Source organism: Notechis scutatus, chromosome 2, assembly GCF_049901735.1.
Source record: "Notechis scutatus isolate UNSWTSFEM ecotype Mainland chromosome 2, rNotScu1.2, whole genome shotgun sequence".
Lineage (NCBI taxonomy): Eukaryota > Metazoa > Chordata > Lepidosauria > Squamata > Elapidae > Notechis > Notechis scutatus.
Genome location: NC_142010.1, coordinates 235,415,509 through 235,439,169, shown reverse-complemented (window position 1 = coordinate 235,439,169; position 23,661 = coordinate 235,415,509). Strand labels below are relative to the sequence as shown.

At 36.8% G+C, this 23,661-nt stretch overlaps 1 protein-coding gene across 1 annotated transcript in view; it reads left to right on the top strand.

Annotated features, from left to right (window-relative positions):
* TBCA (tubulin folding cofactor A) overlaps nucleotides 1-7,577 on the top strand; it is a 28,599-nt gene extending 21,022 nt beyond the window's left edge. Inside the window, exons 2-4 of the mRNA XM_026670599.2 lie at nucleotides 2,912-3,017; nucleotides 4,549-4,635; nucleotides 7,278-7,577. Coding sequence (XP_026526384.1) covers nucleotides 2,912-3,017; nucleotides 4,549-4,635; nucleotides 7,278-7,358 — 274 coding nt within the window. The 3' untranslated portion in view covers nucleotides 7,359-7,577. The remainder of the gene's footprint in view (nucleotides 1-2,911; nucleotides 3,018-4,548; nucleotides 4,636-7,277) is intronic.
* Nucleotides 7,578-23,661: the final 16,084 nt, after the last annotated feature.

The window sequence follows — 23,661 nt, the reverse complement described above, 5'->3', positions numbered from 1 at the left end:
TCTTGATACCTTACAAAATGGTGTAATTGTAGATGGACTGGTCTGAACTTCTTGGTCTAAAAGCTGAGCATAGTAAATCTTTAAGGATTTACATTTCATTTGTATGCATTTCCCTTTGTAGCTGCTTAACCTGATAGATACGATTGAGCCAGTCCAGGGACAAAACAAAAACATCTACAATTCAGTTTTGTCACTCAGTATGCAAAATGTACATCATTGCTACAAATATATTTCAGATAAATTGGGAAGGAAAATGTAAACATAAAAAAAATCTGCAGTTCACTTTTGCCATTGTGAGATATTGAGGATTTATTAGACAAAGTGATTGAGGTAGTGAATTAGGATTAGAGAATTGCAGGCTCTAATCCACTTTGAACCACAGAATTTTACTCAGTGACTTTAGACTTGCACACAGTTGATCTACTTCACGGGTGTGGAGGAAAAAGGTGGGAACACCTAGAACTTTTGAATGGAAGATGGCCCATAACTAAGGGAGAAATAAAGAATATTGAGACAGCAGGGGTAAAGACACAGAAGGTGGGGTTTTTTGGGGGGGAGAAATGTTCTTTTAGTAAAGGAACCAATATGCATAAACCATCTAAATGCAAACTATTTGAGCATAGAGTAAGTAACCCAGTCATTATTTAAAATAATTGACAATGACAATGCTGAAACATCAGTATCGGAAAGTAAAGTAAAACATTGATGGGTAAGTACTGTTAAACCATCAAGTGAGATTAAAGTTGCATTTTCAGTAAATCAGTAAAAAATTGTAGGTGTTGTTACAATTATAGCCATTTTTTGCTGTTCCTTGTACTGCCTCTTGTCCCCTATTTGCTTAGAAAGCATTAGTAACAAACAGTATTTTATGCTGTTCAAAAATGTTGTTAATGTGAACAATTTAATTTGCAACTCACAAACTTGTTGTGCTGACATGGTTATGCTGTAAATACTCCATGCATATCTGTGAGTTAATAAAACTGTAAAGCTTAGCAGTTCTGCTGAACATGCTTGCAGCTAATCAAAATGCATGGAATACCTCCTGGCCCATTGTGCCCTGGGTAGCCAGGAATTGCAGTTTAAAAAACAGCCTTCCAAATAAATAAATTGATAGTAGAATATAAACTTAGTTTCATAATGAATAAAACTGAGGTTCATAAAATTACACCAAAGTTAATGTACTAGTTGATGAGCTAAGCAGATCTCTGAGTTAATTCCAGCACTTTCTGGATTGTTTATATGCATGGGCGTGGCAATTTATAGGTAACAGAATTTATCCAGAATACATCAAAGCCAACATAGAGATGGAATTGCTTCCAAACCTGTATAATTTGTGTTGTTCTTTGGTATGGCAGGACACTTAGGAAAATATACTTCCCCATTAAAATATCAGTTTAAATCAGTTATATGTACATGCTCATTAATAAATTGTTAAAGTAGAATCAAAGAACACTGTAGAATTAAAGGATACTTTTCTATACTGTAGTATGGAAAAGTTTTGTTTCATAGTTCCTGAAGAAATTATTTTAAAAGGCAGAAACTAGTTCCATGGTATTTATTCAACTGTATAGTTAAGTATAAATGAAACAGGAGGTTTTTTCACCAGCCAAGACCCTAAGCTAGTTTGGACCTGCAAAAATTAAACTAACACATTTTTGCTTTAATCTAGAAAGCATTTTTATCAAGGATTCAATGTAGATCTTCTCTTTTGATGATGGATTCATCATATTCTGAATCAGTAGCATAGGTGCCATATTTTGCATTTCTGATTTTATTTAAGAACTGTTCTAAAAATACATTTCAATTGTTTAGTTATTACATAAATAATACATGGATGCTAGCTAAGGTTAGCTAGCTAAGGAATGATTGGAGGTGACACTAAAAGTAATTGTTCTTCAGGATCCTTGCTGTCATCATCTGGGAAATCCAGGATCAATATCAGATCAGAAAGCTTATCCAGTCATTTCTTCTTTCAAGGGAACCTATAATATGTTTCTAGAATATATCAAATCCCAACCATTCAGTTTTATTTTATACCGACCATGAGGCGTTTTGTTCATCTGATTTATTTTCAATTGATTTGTCCTCATTCAGACATTCAAGTAGGCAAATCAAATTTAAACCTTTTTGGAATAGAGGATGCTGCATACTTTTTATTTTTGGCATGTATATGGACATTTTTCTTCCAATAAGAGTTTCAAAAGGCCTTTTCTTCCTGCCAGTCAATTGAATCTCATTTTCAGAAACCACCTGGACAAGTCCCTGTTGGCAAAGTTTTCCAGAAGTGGCTTGCCATTGGCTGCTTCCTAGGGCTGAGAGAAAATGATTAGCCCAAGGACACCCAGCTGCCTTTGCGCCTAAAGCAGAACTAGAACTCATGATCTCCCAGTTTCTAATCTGATTGGACTTTGCAACATGATAATCTATATTGACATTGGTAGAAAAATAGAACTGAAACAATACTTATATTAATGTAATTCAGAGTTAGACTATTTTTGTTCTGAACAACCAGAATATGAATTTTGATGTCTATTTAACAGATTTATAGGACCATCAAAGTCAAAGTGATTATGCATGAACAAACAATAAACAAAGTAAATCACCAGTGTTTAAAAAGAAGTTGCTCTTACATTTTTTCTGTATGGCATTTTTAGCAACTTCAATAAATTGTCTGCTAGGTTGTACATGAATTTTATTTTTATTCTAATGGATGGATTCCTTATTTATTAGATGTACATCTAGTTATTCTCCAGGACAGTCAGAATGCATCATCATAATAATAACATATTTGGAAAATAAAGTTAGTGGTACCCTAGTTGTAATATATGGACATTTTACGTCTTGAAACTTTTCAGATAGGAAAAATTTGTGTGTATTTATAATTTAAACAAATTATACTTTTTATGTGCAGCTTGGCAAAAGAAAAGGTTATGTATGAAAAAGAAGCAAAACAACAAGAAGAAAAGATTGAAAAGATGAAAGCTGAAGATGGAGATAACTATGCAATTAAAAAGCAGGTAAGGTTCATGAGTGAGTGGATACTTCTGGGTGGGGAAGGGAGGGAGGTATTTGTGAGACCCACTGGGAAACTGGCACTATTGAAAATGAAGATCACATGACCTCAGCAGCACTGAAGCAGCCACAACTTCCCCAAATGTCATTTCTGAGACAGTCATGGGTCCCAAATTATGTTGTAATTTGAGTACAGTTGTTTAACAACCACAATTGGGAGCTGCAGGTCTGTCACTAAGCAACGTGGTTCTTAAGGGAAACATTACATGATCTTAACAAGCTTACAATTTCATTCCATGATGGTCATTAACTAAATCACCTGCGGTTAAGCAAAACATCATATGACTCTGCTTTGCAATTTTACTTCTGGTTTCTTCATTAAGTCTGCTTGTCAGAAGTCAGTTGTGATGTATACAAATGGTGATCACCTCAGCATTGTGACCATGGCAACACTGTGACAGTCATAAGTGCAAGGACGGGTCATGAAGTTACTTTTTCAGTGCTTCGTACCATTGAACGGTTACTAAACAGTTACTTATCTATTAAGGACTAGCTGTAGTCCACTAGCTAATATGTATAATAAGGAATTGTTCTTACCAATAGTGGTCTATAGGAAGGGAAAAGCAACAATGAAAATTCCAAGTTAGAATTTCTATAATTGGAATATATCATTGGATATTCCTTAGTCCACTATGAACGTCGCAATAAGTGAAATATGTTAAGTTATCTATATGCCAACTTTATCTAGGAATCTTTTCATAGCTGTATACAGTTATTTATACTGAACCCTATTTATAGTTCTATAAATTACTGTTTCTGTTGGAATCTTCATGCTTAGTAGATTTACTAATTGATTTTCATTTGTAGCTATGGTATAGGCAGATCTTCTTTTACAGATCTTTTTAGTTGATAAATTTTGAGAGCTGAAAATATTCCATTTTTTAAAAAAGGATGGTGTTGTGGACAATTACAACATTGTTTTCTGGAGATGTATACAAGATGTTCAAATGCATTGGGTGCCAAATCAAGTAATTTCTCACAAAAAGCATGGTGAGAATAATCTTTCTCCTAAAACAAAACCCAAGGATGAGTAATAACTTTTTTATGCATGATAAGCATCAAAAATATGAGCCTGCGGGTCTTTGCTTTTCATTTTTCTTTACCTTTTTCTCAGTCAGAACCTCCTGCAGTGAGCATCCAATGTGATCAATAACTCAATAACTTTTTTCATGCAGTAATTATCTCTGTGTGGTATTATCTGAACACTGTTTTTATTTATTACCCAAAAGATGTAAGAGATATTTATATAACCAGCTGATCCCATTTTGGATGAAGCTGTTTCTAGCCGCAGGGGAAATAGTTTATATCAAATAGTATTTTAAATAACTATTTTATAGAAAGCTTTCTAATCATTTTTGCTTGAATATAGAAGTTATATTGAATACTCTTTCTTTAATAAAATGCTGTTTATGCGTATGAATATATACATCAGTGTAAAAGTTATCTCTTATTTGAAAAACTACTTTCACTTTTTAGACTGAGATTTTGCAAGAATCTCGAATGATGATTCCTGATTGCCAACGCCGACTAGAAGCTGCACATTCTGACCTTGTTCAACTATTAGTAAGTATGGAGGAAGAATTTTTATATAGGACTACCAGGTGAACTTAGATTAGTTTAAACATCTTCTGTTTTGATGTATCATTGTTAATGTGCATATCTCATTATCGCCAGCTCTTCAAAATAGATGCCTTTTAGGCACAATAAAAATACAAATATTTAAGAATAAAATTGGCAGTTTTACAGAAAAAGTATACTTTTTCAGACTTACGTTAAAATGGCCAATCCAAAATAGTCTTTCTCCCCCCAAAAAACTTCCCTCTGATTTTCAGTGATTTAAGAATTTCCATTACAATCAGTCAGTTAATGCTTAATGCAAAATTTTAATCAGATGTTTAAATTGAAATAGGGTTGATATAAAATATGTGAAATGCAGTGGGTGAAATATCAAAGTTGGCTTGAGGTAAACAGGTTAATAATCTAAGCCTAAGGATGGTGTGGAAATATAGTGGAGGTTGGAGAGAAAATTATTTATGGGTATTTGGATAAAAGAGAAACAAGAACATAGTCACATCAGTCACTGAACATAATTTTTTACCATTCTTAAATGTGAGCTTTAGACAACCCTGTATTTAAGTTAAACTTTAAAAGAAATAAATATTTGCAATACCAATTCTTCTGAAAATTGCCATAGGCCTACTTTTCAGAATGACTGCTCTAAAGTATTGGAAGCTATTAGATTCAATGTATTAACAAATACAGAGCCTGATTTGTATGTTTTCCCCTTCAAGACTATTTCAGAGTTGTAAGCTAAAGGAAATTTTCTAACCCAGCATTCACTGTTTATTAGAAGTTGTTAATAGCTTTAGGACGGGTCCCCAACTGCGGTCCGCGGACCGATACCGTCCGCGAACAACTCTTACCGGGCGCTGGTTGCTGGGCGCCGCCATCTTTTGGTAAAAAGTGCTGTGAGCTTTTCCGGTAGAAAGCTCACCGGAAGCACTTTTTCATCAAAAAGATGGCGGCGCCAGCGCTCCGTGAGCTTTTCCGGTAGAATCTTCATTTTAAAATCTTTTCTGGAAGCTCTTTTCTGCAGCAATAGCACTCAGACGGTTTACACCAGGTGTCCAACCTTGGCAACTTTAAGACTTGTGGACTTCAACTCCCAGAATTCCTCAGCCAGCTGTGCTGGCTGAGGAATTCTGGGAGTTGAAGTCCACAAGTCTTAAAGTTGCCAAGGTTGACATCCTGGTTTACAGAGTCAGCATCCTTCTTGGCAACACCAAAGGCACACCTTGTTTAGTATCCTGTTTTTGACAGCAGACAATCAGATGTTGCCAAACCCAGAGTAAACACAATGAAGTCCAGTCAAGGTTCAGTCCTTTATTTGCTTAAAGCAAATGGGCAGAAACTTGTCAAATGAAAGTTACAATCTTCTAACCTTCTAGATCCGTGATGGCAAACCTGTGACACGCGTGCCAAAGGTGGCACATAGAGCCCTCTCTGTGGGCTCACGTGCTGTTGCCAGCTGCTCTTCTGGTTTCTGCAACGCACATGCTCACCAGCCAGCTGGTCTTTGTGGGCGATGGAGCACTGGAAAATGGCCAAAAAACCAGGCCATTTTGGGGGCTCTTTTCAGGCCTTTTTCCAGGGCGTTTTCAGGCCATTTTTTGGGCCGAAAAACAGCCTGGAAATGACCCCAAAAATAGCCCCAAAATAGCCAGAACGACCCAAAAAATGGCATCAGCCAGCTGGTCTTTGGGTTTCCAGTGCATGTATGTTCCGGTTTGGGCACTCGGTGCTCAAAAGGTTCACCATCCCGTTACCCTGAAAATAAGACCCAATCGGAAAATAAGCCCTAGCATGATTTTTCAGGATGCTTGTAATTTAAACCCTACCCCCAAAAGAAGCTCCAGTTAAGATCATCAACCAAGATGGATGCTGTACTGTACTGTATTCCCCCCAAAATAAGACCTAACTGGAAAATAAGCCCTAATGCATCTTTTGGAGCAAAAAATTATATAAGACCTGGTCTTATATCTTGGGGAAACACAAGTATCCTGAGAGATTCTAGGGTGGGGCTAATCTGAATCTCTTTTCCTATCCCCCATCCAGTTTGGGACTGTGTAGTCTCTTAATCCGGGTCTCTCTCTGGTAATCCCCCCCCCCCTCCCCAGTGCGTCTTCAAGTGCACATTCCATCACAAATGCCTTTGGGAAACCTTCATGTAGGATATAATTGCTTTTTCCTGCTGCTTTTTCCCAAAAATTGATGTTCATAGATATGTTTGGCTATTGTTCAGGAGGCACTTTCATCACAGTTAATATAGTCCTTAATGGTATCTAATCTTGTTTTAGGTGTATTAGACTGATTAGCATCATCTTGTGGCAGTTTTAAATTCCACATATTTCATGTGAAAAAGGATTTCATTTTTGTCTTCTTACAATTGGATTTAAATCTCCAGATAAGTCTTACCAATTTAAAGATGGACTTTTGTGGAACACTGTCTGAAATTACCAGACAGTATTATTTTAAATTAACTATGACAAAGTCCACGTAACTTGTCCTAGCCAAATAATTCTATGATCCCATTGTTTATTATTCCTAATGCCACTAGTACTAACAACAACAATTTCAGCATTATATGTTTCTAAAGATTGGAGGCATACTTTTGAAAATATTTAGAAGTTTTTATTTATTTTCAGGAAAATGAAAAAGAGTTGGAAGAAACTGAAGAATATAAAGATGCACAATCAGTACTGGGATCAATTAAGTTAGAAGCCTAGACTGATTTTTCACTACGTAATGGATATGCTTCAATGTTGGGTCCGTTGCTATCTTTTACAGTTTGGTCATTGCTGTATATTTGTTCTAGTAGTAATAAGAATGATAGTGTACTAAAATTGTATCTTATGCCATAACAAATTATTTCGTTCTTTTAATTTTTTGAGGGCAGCATTGTATAATCATACGAGGTAAAATAAAAATTTAAAATCAAAACAAAAGAGCATTTTTCTAATTATTTTTAGCATAAATAATATAGCCAGGATTGAATCCTGCATTCTCTCCCCCAAATAATGGGTACTGTTTCTGATTCTCATTTGCACATAATTTTCAGGAATTTACTAATATCCAGAATCCAAGGCTTTTATCCAGTGAAGCCAATGATGGGCAACATGCATCAGTAGCTTTCCCTCAGTGTAACTGGTAACAAGAAATACAGGTAGTCCTCGACTTACAACAGTTCAAAGTCACAACAGCACGAAAAAAGTGACATGACCATTTTTCACAGTTGCGGACATTGCAGCATCCCCCATGGTCATGTGATTTACATTTGGATGCTTGGCAACTGACTCCTATATATAACACTTGCTGTGTCCCAGGGTCATGGGATCCCCTTTTGCTACCTTCTGACAAACAAAATCAATGGGGAAACCAAATTCATTTAACAACTCTGTTACTAATTTAAGAACTGAAGTTGATTCACTTAGCAAATGTGGCGAGAAAAGTAAAATGGGGCAAAACTCAACAAATTTCTCACTTAGCAACATAAATTTTGGGCTCAATTGTGGTTGTAAGTTGAGGACTACCTATAGAAAGTTTGATTCAAAGCATGAGTGAGGGGAGATTAACGTTTCTTCTCAGCAATTACTGCAGTTGTGAAAATATGTGTGCTTGCATGTATTGGACTTTTATACTGCTGTTCTACACACTTGAGCAGCCTCCAAAGGATTTCACAACCAATATATTTCTCCTTTTGTGCCACAAACAACACGCTCATTTTTTCCAATGGCTTGCCGTAAGTATTACAGTACTCCAAGTACTAGGATGTCAAGTTTCTCTAATAAGGAGGAACAGAAATCTTTTAAATAACTTTGCACAAGCACAAGGAGCTTATTCTAATTATTTCTCCAAACTTAATTGCTGTTTGTCCAAAAGATCACTTTAAAAAAGAAAAGAAAAGAAAAAAACAACTATACTAGGATTATGAAGATTGGGTTGAAGACATATGATGAATGGTATTGGCAAATACTTCATTGTGGAACTCAGACATTACTATATTTCTCCCATATATATTGTAGAGATTTGTATGCCAACAGAAGATTAAAATTGTTTTGTTTCTCTGATGTTCAGAATTTAAATGAATATTCAAATATCTTAAAACTGAGAGTTCTATTAATATAAATTCATTCAGTTGCCATTCTCCCGAGTGCCCCAAATAACTTCCTTTTATATCATCTTAACACCTTTTATGTCATCTTAATACCTGTTGCAAAAAAGCCTTTTACACTGACTTCCTTGTTGGTTAGAATCCTGCATTATTAGCATCCTAGATAATGTGGAAAGAGCAGATATATAATTGTACATACAAAGGGTTTGCTTCCTGCATATATTAGTATCAAGTAAAGTCATTTTTTCAGCAGGCTATCATGCTTTGAATAGCATCAGCAGAGGATTTGAGTATTGTGGATAACATAATACTTAATTATAGTTATAGTCTCAAAATATGTTGAAACAGTATTGCTTGCCCATAATATTGGACTGAAAAACTAAGATTGGAGAATATGTTGCAATGACAAAATTGACATATTGCAATAAAAGTTTAAATTCAAGTAGAAATTGCCTCCCTTATTTACAGTATATCAAAGTGAAAGACAAATTTAGATAGGAAATACGCTTCTCAGGACTCAACAACTACTAATGATTGATGCAAAGTTCAAATATGGTTAGGCGATGGGTATACAAATGGGAGGGAAATGGAAGGTATATCAATAAAACATAAATTACTTTTTGTTGTTTTACTATGTTTTTAATACAAATGTAATTGGTTTTCTTTTAAACATTCTTTGTATTTTAATATTTGTTTTTTCTACTTATTTTGTATTTCAGTATTTTAACAATAAACATATAGAAAAAATAAATAAAATGGTATGTATTCAATAGGGGGCAAACTTATATAGGAGATAATTTCACCCATCCTGGTCACCAATATCTGTCTTTTAAGCTGGAAATCTCACCTAGTTCCCTATCTGATTCTGCTTAGTACATACTACTTAGAAAAAGAAAATAATAAATCCACAAAGTAATTAAATATATAATTAAAGATTAAACCTCATAACATTCCAATTATCTATCTCAAAAACAAAATACTACAATAATATATTCATATTAACATCCACACAATAGTCAATTGAACTCTATACTTAAACTAAATATTTTAAACATTCCTTTTAGTATTTTATTAAACCTTTAATGTTTTAATCTTTACTCAAGTCTTATAAGATTCTAATTTTCTATTTCTAATACAAATACTACAATACTATCTTATGTACCTTGCAGAATCCTAAGACAAAGTTATATTACCCTTTATCCCTAAAAGAAAAATTTCTTTTGCACATCTTGTTTCATACCTTTATGGCCTTTTCCCCACTTCTTCCTCCCTATCTTATCCCATCTGGTCTTTTTACCCCCCTTAACTTCCCCTCTCTGTTGTATTTCTCTTTTCTTTTGCTTTTTAACATTGTATTGATTTTGCATCTTATTTTTCACTTTCTTGGATGTTTTTTTAAGTCTTGTGTCCTTTTTCCTTCTCTTTCTCCTTCCTTTCTTAATCAACTTTGTAGATTCATTAAAGATGGCTTCTTCTTCTTCTTCTTCTGCTTCCTCCATCAATTGTTGTGTTTTCTGATAAGTAGCAAGCGCCATTTCTAAAAAGCGAAAAATTTCTTTCACAGTATCTTTTCCTTCTTTCTTTATTTTGCCATATTCTTCTCTCAGTTCATCAACAGATAAAGTCATTATAAACCTTTTTTTCCCTTCTTTTTCTTCTTAAAACAACCAAGATAATTCAAAGCTTAAAACAATTCCCAAAGTCATCAAACAGTCCAAACAGAGCACAAAGTTCTTCCCTTCACACTTTTTCTTCCTGGGGTAATATCAATTGAAAAGGGAAAAAAACCCCAATCTGTATTTTAAAGTCTTATTGCAATTAACTTCCAATCTCAAAATCTTCCAGGCATCTCCTCCAACAAAATCTTAATATAAATTTTCCTTTTGTCCTCTCCCTTCCCACTTATAACAGAAAGCTTTAAATTTTTACTTTCTATAAAATAGCAGGATTTTCAATATCCATTTGTTAAATCCATGTGGAAGGAGAGTAAACTTTCTCTTTAAGCACTTTCACTCGCCGCTTGTAAATCTCTTCTGGAAACAAAGTATCTTTCAAAAAAATCAGGATTTTCAGGATATTAATTGTATCTTATAGTCCCAGTTCAGCCAAAAAACTTTCGCTTCAGAACTTTCTCCTTCTTCCTCCAGCACAATCTTATCCAGCTGTCAGCTTCTTTGTGGCGGCCATTGCTGACCGCTGCTCCACCGCCTTGAGAAAAGAGGGTTAAGCCGGGTGGGGAAGGGGTCTGCGAAAACCCCAACCCCCTGTCCGGATCCCTCCTATCTTCGGCTGCCTCTACGGGGCAGCCTTAGCCTCCAGACCCGTCCGGATCGGAGGCACCAAGACGGCTAGCGCCGCAGGGATCGCGCAGTATCGCGAATCCCTGCCGCTGCCGAAGCCGACAAACCGGTGTTAACTTAAATGTTAATTTAGGGGTGCGATGGAAAGGCATCATACTTCGATTAGTGATTTCAGGAGAAATCTTTTTTTTCTTCTTACTATAGGGAATGAGATAAATAGATAAGTGGAAAAGAATGGACAAAAGGTACAAATATAATGATTCAAATTAAGATGTAATAAATAAAATAGAATTAAGAGTGGAAAGGGGGGAGAAGTTATAATGAAGATATAGAATGGTAAACAAGATAGGTAATGGCATATAAGATGAATATGAATTTAATTGAAATCCATACAAAGAGAGGTAATCTGGGGCCAAGCTACTTTTTTGAAAAATAAGTTTTATTTTTTGTGTTTTGTGTGTGTATGTTTATTTGAGATTTAATAAAACATTGGAGGAAAGCGAGAGGAGAATAATTGCAAACAAGACAGAGGGAAATATGAATAGGATGATTAAGTGCAAAGAGAAGTAATGAGAAATTTGCTAAAAGATATTTAAGTGGAAATGGGATATATTAGAATTGTATTGTATAAAACAATGTTTTATCTGCCTTGTAAAAATTTATAATGGAAAGAGGTTTAATGATGTTTTGTTTGTCTTTAAAAATTAATAAAATTTATTTCAAAAAAAAAATAAAAATAAGCTGGAAATCTGTTGTAAATGGTGTATCTCCAAAGGTCACAGAATACTAGTGGATTTAAAACATAAACTTCCTGAGCTCAAAGTGATAATGTTAAGTTTTCCCTTTCCCCCAACATAAAACCCAATGAAATTGAACACTGAAAGAATCAAGACAGACCAAAGAATATTTGTTTGCACAATTTGTAACAAAATTTTGGAATTTGCTACCATGAAGTATGCTGGTTACCAGCTTGGCTGATGTCAAAAGAAGGTTGGACCAATTCATAGAAATCATGGGGATCAGTGACTTAATAGCTTTGATGGCAGTGTGGTCGCTTTGGAAAGTCATCAGCTGGGAGACAAGTAGGCTTCCTTGTGCAGGTGGCTGGCCACTGTGTGAACAGGCTAATGGCCTAAATCAGCAGCCCCCAACCTTTTGGGCACCAGGGATGGGTTCCATGGAGAAAGGTTTTTTCCACAGACCAGAGTGAGCATGGTTTTGCATGCTGCCTACATCCCACGGATGGGGCTTCACTTGTTTGTGCAGCCCGGTTCTGGAATGCTGTAGGCTAGTGGTGGTCCACAGACTGGGGGTTAGGGACCCTTAGCCTAAATAGCTCAAAAGTTCCAGCATAGCACTGCTTATATTCTTATGTATAATAACATGGCCTCGGTAAAGTGATGTGCTAGAATGAAATCAAATCCTATTATTAAGATAGTGGAAGGGGAAATGCTATATCATTGTCTCAGCAGAACATAACTGGGGCTCCTTCAATATGACTGGTTTATTTTATTTATCACGTATAGAAACTGCCCATCTCCCTCACAGAGTGACTCTGATCTAACATGGATCTGGGATAGTGGAGTTTATATTCACAGGTATTCTACAAGATTTATCCAACCTTCAGTAGATCTCTTTACATCACCAGAAACCATAAGCTAAGCCAGATCCAGTTCCCTATGGAGGGATCCCCACCCTCAAATGTTATGAATATTACATCTCTTTAAATATATGAAACAAACTGGATGTATGAAAGGCTATCAAAATGGGCTTTAAAGAGGACCAAGGATTGATGCTAGTCAAGCAATCTTTCGTTTCCAACACACCTGCCTTGACAATTAGGGTCAATGATCACCATGCCAGATGGATCAAAGCTTGATTATGGAACCTGCTCAGCAAGTACAGAGAGCACCTCCACTAGAAGCATAGTCACCTAAGCTGTTTGCCTTTGGCACTATATTTAAGAGGGACTGTTGACAACATTTGCAAAGACGAAATTATTTGGAAAAGTTACTTGTGGACAAGGATAGAATTACCTTTTTGATTACCTTTTGATTATGCAATTAAGATGAGTGTCAGCTTTGGAAGCCATATTTCACGTTGCCACAAGCCTGAGAAATTGGGAGAGGGGTAGATTCAATTGAGCAGCTCTAAGTAGACAAAATAAAATACTTTTGTTAGTTCAAGGGCATTGAATATTGCGCAGGATGAAATAAGGATCTTATTTTTGGATGGTCGTGATTGGGCCATGTGATGTGATGACGGCCAGGGGGGGATGGATTTGTAGTTTGGGAAATTGTAGAAGCCCGGAAACTTTCAGATTGGGGATTCCACAGATGTGCCAGGTGCTATTCAAATAAAGGTACTTTTGAGATATGCTTGTCTCGGAGTTACTGATTGGAATGGAGGGTTGCTAGAACCCTGACAATGAGCTTCTAAATACAGCTAGAACTAGAAACACACTCTATTGTGTTTCACAAGCAATTTAAACATCTCAATATTATGTTCCAACAGTTATTCCAATTCTTAGCAATGTATGTTTTAAATCCAGAGTGTGCAACTAACTATGGCAAACAGCCACACTATAAATGCATTATTTGAAATATATTCAAACTACATACAATGAATATGACTGCCAACTCTATTTTTTTAATAATGTTTTCCTTCTGCTACATTAAAAGTGATCATTTGGGGACAATTCTTCAAAAGGTTCTAGAGGTTCTTGAGAGTTTGGGGAAAGTATGCAACCCTGTGACAAACTGTACCTCTGGCACAATTTTGTATCCAAGTGTTTTGGACAATTGCTGTAGTAGATCTAACAGCCTTTAACAGGTTACATGTTCTTTTCTATACAATAGAGGGGATAGAAAGTTGTGCAGTGCTAAAGACAGTATCATGCAAATCAGATACTTATTTCTCAATTATGCTGTCGAAGTGCATAAAGGCTGGAACAGCAAATGTTAACTGCCTCTAAGTCTGTCTTAACCACTGCATTAAGAACTCTAGTTCAGCATTCTAAAATTTAAATTGCAGTTTGCATTTTCCAGATTTTTTTAGTTCAGATTTCAGTTCTGTTTCCCTTGATAACCTCTCTGGTCCAGGCTGGTTTTTCAAATGCTTGAATATAATCAAAAGCAACATTTAACTAAGTTAAACACAATATAGTTACTATTTCATTTTTTTATTGGAGAGGCTTTATGATACTTCCTCATTTTGAAGTAATTTCTTGGTAGAGAGTTCATAGTGTGTAGAACTTCAGCTGCTAATTGAAGATACTGGCAATGTTTTCATTTTGTTGCAGCTGCTATTTTGAGGACTCTTCACAAGCAAGTCTTACTATAACTACTGTTGTACTTCCAAAATATGAATATTGTTTGAATTTTTATAAAACATTTTTCAAACCATTGTGTAAAGAAAGCTAGGTAGAAGAAGCCATTTAAGCCTTGAATCCAATTTTCTGTTCAACGCAAGATTCAATTTAAAGCATTTGTGGCAGATGGCAGACCATGGAATCATAAACAAATTTGAACACTGAAACAGAATGATCAAATGCCTTTCATAACATAGCAAAGCTTTTTGAAACATTCCCTCTTAAATTATGCATTATTGCATTTGCTTTAGCTTCAAGTGCTGTTCAGAAAAAAAAAAATTGCAATAAGATGAATATCTAAATTTCTAAGTTAAAATTTTTGTTGTATCTGATGGCAAACCAGTGGTGGGATTCAAATTTTTTTACTATCGGTTCTCTGGGCGTGGTGTGGCTTGGTGGGCATGGGAGGGGAAGGATACTGCAAATCTCCATTTCCTCCCCAGCCCACTAACCTGCTTTCCATTTCTGTTCTCCTGTGCAGGGCAACCAAAGAAGACCCAGCTAATCAGCTGGGACTCGGGAGGCAGAGAATAGATGGGGGCGGGGCCAGTCAGAGGTGGTATTTGCCAGTTCTCCGAACTACTCAAAATTTCCACTACCAGTTCTCTAGATCTGGTCAGAACCTGCTGAATACCACCTCTGGTATTGATGTCATAAAGCAATAGTTTAAAATGTATTTAAACTTTAACAAAGAAATGCATCATGCAAATGAAGACTCTCGCACTACTTCATTTAATTTTCAGTCATGTCATTATCAAATTGAAAGTACAACTATATTTGCTAAAGGGGTTTTAGGTAGTCCTCAACTTATGACCACAACTGAGCCCAAAATTTCTGTTGTTAAGTTAGACATTCATGACCTGTCTTGCCACAGTTGTTAAGTGAATCACTGTAGTTGATAAATTAATAACCCAGTTGTTCAATGAATCTGGCTTACCCACTGACTTTGCTTGTCAGATCACAAAAGATGATCACATGACCCTGGAACACAGCAATGGTCATAAATATGAACCAGTTGCCAAGCATCTGAATTTTGATCACATGATCATGGGAATGCTGCAAAGGTCATAACTTTGAAAAACGGTCATAAGTCACTTTTTTCTGTGCTGTTGTAACTTTGAATGGTCACTAAATGAATTATTGTAAGTTGAGGACTACCTGTACTTCAGTGTGATGGTTCATTAAAATATACATTATAAATTGATGCTCTAGTCAGGAATACTGAATGTCCTGTGGTTTAATGACCAAAAGTATTTCTAAACATATTATAGCAAAGTGTCTCATTGAAAAAGGAACCTTACCTAATCTCCTAACATCAATCCAGCAAAGTAGACACATTGAGATATGAATGTTTAGATCAGTCCATTTGGTCATTTCCTTTGCTCTTGATGATTGTGACCAATCAAGCATATTAACAAAAATCTTCAGTGCTTAACTGGGATTCAGTGAATGTAAACCAGCATTGCAAACATGATTTATGGCTAATAGTTCAGAATAGATTAGTTTCATTTTTCCTAGCATTGTACAACGTACAATACAATTACTTGCACACTGAACATCTATTCAGGATTGTCTAATTTCACCATTTATTCTTCTAATCAATGTTTCAGGTTGATTTTTTTTAAATCAAGTTAAGTAGGGTTTGTTTGTTTTTTCATGAACAGCTTATTGTTTGTGGTCTTGATCAGAATTTCCAGTCAGCATAGGAAAAGGTTGCAAGTACTATATATTTGCTGAATGTTGCTGTACTCGGCAGTGCAAATTGTTTTTATTGTTTACAGAGTTGACAGCTATAAATGTAAATATTCTTATCCTAATATAAATATACCGTATTTCCCTGAAAATATGACCTACTCAGAAAGTAAGTCCTAGCTTGATTTTTACACATGGGCCCAATATATGCCCTACCCCAAAATAAGCCCTAATTAAGACCCTGCCCACTCCAAGGTACACAGGTAAAAATTAAGGGGGGGATGGGTTGGTGGAGCTGCCCTACTTTGGACAGTTACAACCAGGCCTTGCACACCTCGGCCCATTTCTTTTGCTGCAGCCAACAAGGCTTTCCTCAAGGCTTCTGTAACCAATTATAGAGCTCCGGATCAATCTGGAGCTGTTATCGGCTGCAGAGGCCTTCAGGAAAGCCTTGCTGGCCTTGCCAGCTGAATAAGTTCCTGAAGGCAAAAGTGTGCATGTGTGCATGAAGCGTGCAATCACCAAACTGGTTGTTATACCAGTGGAACCCCACCCCTGCTCACACCTAATAGTCTAAGAGGAGATTGAAAGAAATAGTTCAAGTTATCACCCAAGCAAATTATGCTCAAGGCAGGGCCTTTCATCACAATAAATGAGGAAATTAATCATGAGATCTAAGACCTTTAACTATCAGGCCTTGACTACAAGAAGCAAGGGAAAATAACCATTTTATAGATCCCTGAATCTAAAATCAAAATGCCCTAAAAGGAGTAAAGAAAATGAACATCACTAAAGCCAGAAAGGAAAAAATACTGCAACCTTTGGAAGGAGGGTAAAGGATAAAGAACAAGGAACTGATCTTGTTGAATTAAAAGAGGAACAAAACAGCACTCACTAGATACGGTAGATATGAATCTGGGCAGGAGATACAGATGCAAAGTGAAGTCACAAAACAAGATAAATTAAACAAGATCAATTTAACTTTCAACAAATGCACCAAGAAATTGTTTTCTCCTTTTGAATCTAGCTCTTCCCAAAGTCAAGGCCGGCAGATATCAGAAAGCTATCTTATATGAGGTCCCTAAGACCTGCTCAGACCGTGAGTTTAAATCTTATAATATATTCTATTCTCAGTTCAGATGATGGTAATTTTACCTTGAAAGTGTGTGCATTTTAGGGCATAAGAATCTTGGCAAATATGTTTAATATACCAGGGTCCCAATTGCTTTTAAATCATGGAATCCCCCATTCCCTAGCCTAGTCCATAAAACAGAACAGGCCAGGAAAAACTGCTCCGAATTCCCACCCTCTGCATCTGTCTTGTGAAGCATTCTAAATTTGGAATAAAATATATATAACAATCACAAAAAGGGCTAATTGCCAATGTCCTTTTCTTTTTTATTTTCTTGTAACTGGGCACATTAGGTATTAGATTAAGACTTTAGTAATTTCAAATATTATAGGTTGTAAATCATGCATGAGTAGAAGTATGTTGAGTTAACATTTACTTTTCAGTTATTTCCTAGGATACTCTCCAGTTATTTCTTCCAGTATAACTGCTACTAAGTAAATAATATTTAATTCAGTGTTTTTCAACTTTGGCAGCTTTAAGATGTGTGGACTTCAGCTTCCAGCTTTCAGCATGCTGGCTAAGGAATTCTGGGGATGGAAGTCCATACACTTAAAGATCCTGAGGTTGAAAAACACTGAATTTCTAGCTGACAAGAAATAATTGTATTATATGATGTACACTGATCTTTTCAGTCTCCTAGCATGAACACCTTAGGACTATTGGTTGTTTTAAGGGTGCCTGCAAGGAAGAGGCATTGTAGGCATGCATTGTTCCTTGGACTTTGACAAGTTTTTGGGTCCTTTTTAATATGCTTGTAATTTTCATTACTTCACTAAAAGATGTAACATACAACTAGACTGATCTCTGCAATTAAAGGCTAATCAGTTTAAAAGTTTTGTGCTAGACTTTGAAATTAACTCTCTAAAAACAATGTAAAGATTTTCACTCATCTGTTCACACTATCACTTGCTTTTAGAATAGACTAGACTAGACTAGACTAGACTAGAAATAGAATAGAATAGAATAGAATAGAATAGAATAGAATAGAATAGAATAGAATAGAATAGAATAGAATAGAATAGCTTTATTGGCCAAGTGTGATTGGACACACAAGGAACTTGTCTTTGGTGCATATGCTCTCAGTGTACATATGAAAAAATAAAATACATTCATCAAGAATCATAAGATACAACACTTGGTGATAGTCATAGGTTACTAATAAGCATCAAATCATACTAGGAAACAAAAAGAGCAATATAAATTGTAAGATACAAGCAACACGGTAATAGTCATAAGTGGGAAGAGATAGATAATAGGAAAGATCAGAAGAATAATAGTAATACAGTTTTACTAAGTAGTTTGACAGTGTTGTGGGAATTAGTTGTTTAGCAGAGTGATGGCATTTGGGTTCTTACTCAGAAAAAAAGAAGACCATCATTTGAAAGAGTACCTTTTTTTGTCGGTAGTTAACACAGATGTCTCCTTAGCAGAATATATTTATTATTTTATTAATACTTTCCCTTGTCTTTCCCCAAAAGCAACATGGAGAGCTCCCTCTCTTCTTTTTATCTTTACGCCTTGCAAACCCTATGAAGTAGATTGGACTATAAAGACATTGTAGCTTGATTCAGGAGTAGTCTTTCCTAAGACAGTTTTACTACAGACCTGGCATATTAATCTAACTTTTTGCTGTTTCTGTGATCTGTGCACAAATGTTTTGGCTTTTCTATAGCTGTACAAGATGCAATCAGAAGGCAAAGATGGACATGGGAATGTCATGCTTTTTATTTGATGCTAAAACTGGTCTTCCTCACTCCACTGAGATACTTAACATTAGTATAGTCTAGCAATGCCGCAAAGAGAGCCTTATAAAAATGGGAAAGCAGAAGCAATGGCATTAGCAATTGCCTTGGTTCAGTTGCTGAAAGAGGCTCCAATGGGGGCGGGGGCACTTGTTGTCTCCTACACTTACTACCTGGTTTCATCATTTCAATGGCACTGGCAACAGAAAGTTCTGGCACCCTTAGAAGAGGATGAGCTACCACTAGGAGAGCCCATTCAATTCTCTATAACAAGGCTGTGAAACTCCCAGCCCACAGACTGGATACGTCACGTGCTGGCCACGTCCATGCCTAGTAAACATCCTGATACATCATGTGACACCGCCGTGATGACGTGAGTTTGACATCCCTGCTCTATAAGGACAAGAGCAGCATTCGCTGTAAGGTTTAAAAAAGCGGTGATGATAAGGGCAATTAAAAGAAACTATCTGCAGATATTTTATTACATTTTTGCATCTAGAAATAGTTATTCATAATAGCTTTGAGGAATAATTATGCTTTCTGAAAGATGAAGCTGAGCTTTCCTTCTCATTCTCTAAGGATGGGCAGAATTCTGGCCTGCAAAATCTACTTCGTTTCATTACTAACAGCCCAAATGTCATTTATTGCAAAAGAGAGACATGCAACATTAAAGGTTTCTGAGCCCAGAAATTCAATCTTTACTGGATTGAATAGAAGGATTGCAGAATCCTTCTATTCAAGATTACCTACTGGTTTATCCTAGCTTTCTAAATTTCAAAAATATAATTTAAGATAGCAAGCAAATCATTTTGCAGGTATTATTAAACATGAGGATCAATGCCATCTTCGGCAAAACAGTAGAGACCAACTTAAATGATTCTATCCAGCCCCTGCCTTTTCCATATTTAAAAATATATGGAGACACAAGTCACAGAGAAATATTTGTTGCAAGAGCTTATAAAGTGTATGAATAGAGCATTTATTGCTGGATCAAAAACCCTTACAGATTTTTTGCCTGAAACAGAAAAATTAATTTATGTTTGATGGTTTTGACAATTGGACTAGGTAATTTATTTATCTAATTATTTCTCACATTTCCCTACCACCCATCTCCCTCAGAGACGATCATAATTTTTTTTCAGAACTTCACTGGGTAAGAGATATGGAAAGCCAGCATTTTATTTTACAATCAGTAGCTAATAATATAACTTTTAGATACAATGGCTAGCAATTGGTTCAATGATCAATTAAAAATGAATTAAATACGATATATTATTGATTTAATCAACATGCTTTGAAAATGTTTTAATTAAATATTTATTACAGTAGCTTATATAGTTGCTTCTTCAATTAAAAAGCAAAGAAAATAAAATATAACAAATGAATGGAACATCATTTATCTGAAAAGTACTTCAGAAGAACAGGCAAGGTGACTATGACTCTTCCAAAAACAAATTTGTTTCATCTTTGCCTACATTCATCTTTTAAAGAGAGTTGATTTTTCCTAATTTTTTATGTCTAAATTATGCAAACACGGTGAACTATTTTAATTAGCATTAATTTGACTAGTAGTACAATGAGTAATTGAATAAATAATAAACAACAATAAAAAGTACATATTTGGAAATAAGTCTTGCTGAGTGGTGCCAACTGTATAGTAAGTAGGTTTTGCAATTAAGATTTCTTTAATTAAGTGACAATTCTACCTTAGAGATTGAATTTTTTTAGGGTTTTTACATTTATTAAGAACAATAATATTTAAAAGCTTTTAGACATTTATGAGCACATTTCTTCAATAGACATCTTCTACAAAAAGGATAGATTTATAGACAAATATATGTGGAGTCCTACAAGATTTGAGTATAATGGAAAATTAATTAAGATTGCCTCATACTAAAAAACCAGCAAAGACAATCTTAAGGACTTTAACAGTATCTATTAATAATTAAATGCATAGGCTGAACATTATTTGTAAGAAATACTTTGAATCTTATCTGAACACAGCACCTCTCAGCTGTTCAATTAAACAGCTGTTTTTGTAGGTTTTAATAACTTTAATACTTTAAGGAGTTGACCCATTAAAATTAATGTAACTCTGAAAACAGCAGTATTTTCTTTCTAGACTTTTTTTAATGCTGTTTTAATGAATAGTAGAGAGATGTTGCATTCAGTTCTGAATAACTTTATCTAACACCCTTGAATTAACTTGAGAGAGAGAAAAATCTGTTAGTCACAGCTTGGAAAGAGCTTTCAGGTGGCTTTCAAGTGACCTTGTAGGGAAAAAGGAATCCTCTCCATTTTCTGCTTCTGAAAAAGTTACCGATGTTCAGAGGTGGGATTCAGCAGCTTCTGACCAGTTCTGGAGAACCAGTAGCGGAAATTTTGAGTAGTTCGGAGAACCGACAAATACCACCTCTGACTGGCCCCACCCCCATCTATTATCTGCATCCCATTGTGTCCCAGCTGATCGGCTGGGTCTTCTTTGGTTGCCCTGCACAGGAGAACGGAGCTGGAAATCAGGTTAGTGGGGTGGGGTGGGGAGGGAATGGGGATTTTGCAGTAACCTTTCCCTGGAGTGGGGGTGGGAATGCAGCATCCTTCCCCTGCCATACCCATCAAGCCACACCACACCCACCAAGCCACACCACGCCCACCAAGCCACGCCACGCCCACCAAGCCACACCACGCCCTCCAAGGCACGCTCACAGAACGGGTAGTAAAAATGTTTGAATCCCACCACTGCCGAAGTTGCATTACTAGATAAAATGAACATTTTAAACTTGCTTTAGAAAGGGACGGGCAACCAGCTCAGTAGCAGATCACATGCTTACTATGGAGTCAGCAGAGAAAGGGTTAACATAATAAAATAGTCACTGCACCATCGTGATGCAAGCTCTGTCCCTTTCTTACATGGCCCTGTGACCCTTCAAACACATACAAAAGAGTTGGAGCTTCTGATGAGAGCAAAACTTCATCCCTCATTTTGATAAATGCATCAGACCATTCAGACACTTCTGTCCCGGATTCAGTTCCAGATAACAGAAGCCTGCACTGAGTGGCTGCTGATGTTGAGGCAGGGGTGGGATTCTACTGGTTCAACCCTGTTCGGGTGAACCAGCAGCTCCGAGGATCAGCTGAGAGTGAACTGGTTTGGTTTGGTCCGACAATCAGCTGTTTGGCCCACCTGCGTGCCCAGGCTCTAGGCCAGTGGTGGTTAACCTTTTTGGGCTCCTGTGCCAAAAACTGCGAGCGAGCCAGCACGCCCATACTCATGTGCCAGTACCCAGAATGCAATGAGTGCCCTCCCTCCCCATGCCCCCTGCGCATGCACGCGCAATCCCCACCCACTTACCTGCAGTGCACCTCACAGCTGATTTTTTTTCTGGTTGGTTTCTCAAGCCAAATTGTAGGCCCATTTCATCACTTCCGGTTTTATAGGAAGTGACAAAACGGGCGTATAATTCGGCTTGAAAAGCCTTGCAGAGGCTTTTTGCAAGCCTCTGGGAGGCCGAAACAGGCCTCAAACCAACCGGAAAAAAAATCAGCTGTGAGATGTGGGCATGCGCAGTGAGGTAAGTTTGCCTGCGGCTCACGTGCCAGCACAAATGGCTCTGTGTGCCACTTGTGGCATGCGTACCATAGGTTCGCCATCACGGCTCTAGGCTGTGCCAGGCTCTAGTCAGGGTGTCCAACCTTGGCAATTTTAAGACTTGTGGACTTCAACTCCCAGAGTTCCTCAGCCAGCAAAGCTGGCTGAGGAACTCTGGGAGTTGAAGTCCACAAGTCTTAAAGTTGCCAAGGTTGGACACCCCTGCTCTAGGCTGTGTTTTTCAAGCTCAACTGATTTGCGCAGCACAGCGGATTGCCATGCATCCACTGTTTAACAGACAGGAATTGCTGGAGAAGGCTATTAGCAAATGCGCTGCATGCACACGAAATGCATGCTCACCGAACCGGTTGTTACACCGGTTGAATCGCACCCCTTTGTTGAGGGCTTTCTCAGGTAAATGCACAAACATCTCCTTGGATGGCTGGCAAAGCAACTCAGAGTAGGTCCAATGCTCAACACAAAGTCTAGTTCCCTGGAAATGACAGCTTTGTGATACAATACTTTTCTTAAATGTATGAAAAAAAAAAAATAACCAAAGGAGTTGAGATAGCTCAGTTGGCCCTAAAAGTGAACTGTCCTTCCCCATTGATCAATTCGCTTTCATATCCAAACTCGGCACAGTGTAATCGAATGCATTGAACCAACTTGGGATGATTGAAAGGGTTTATCAATAGTTCCGAGGGAAAAGGCTGTAAAAGAGGATTCTGCTTTCCAGAAGTTTGGGAAACAACTCCCGGCATCTCTGACAAGTGGCAAAGCTGTTTGTGGATGATGGGAAGATTAACCCATTCCCGCCAGCAGGTGTGTTTGCACAGGGTTTTATTTTTTAAAATCAAGATGTGACTGCATCTTTGTGCTTGAAATCCCATCACTTTTAACATTTCATAACCCAACTGAAAGGGGGAATTGTTTCATTCTGCAGTTGAAGCCACCATCTTGATTTTTTTTTGATACTCTCCCGCAAACATACAGATGATACAGGGCATCATGTTGCTGGCAAACAAATTCCATTACACAAATCTCAATTTTAACTTCCTCCCCTGACTCCTTCTATTAATCACACTTAGCAGTA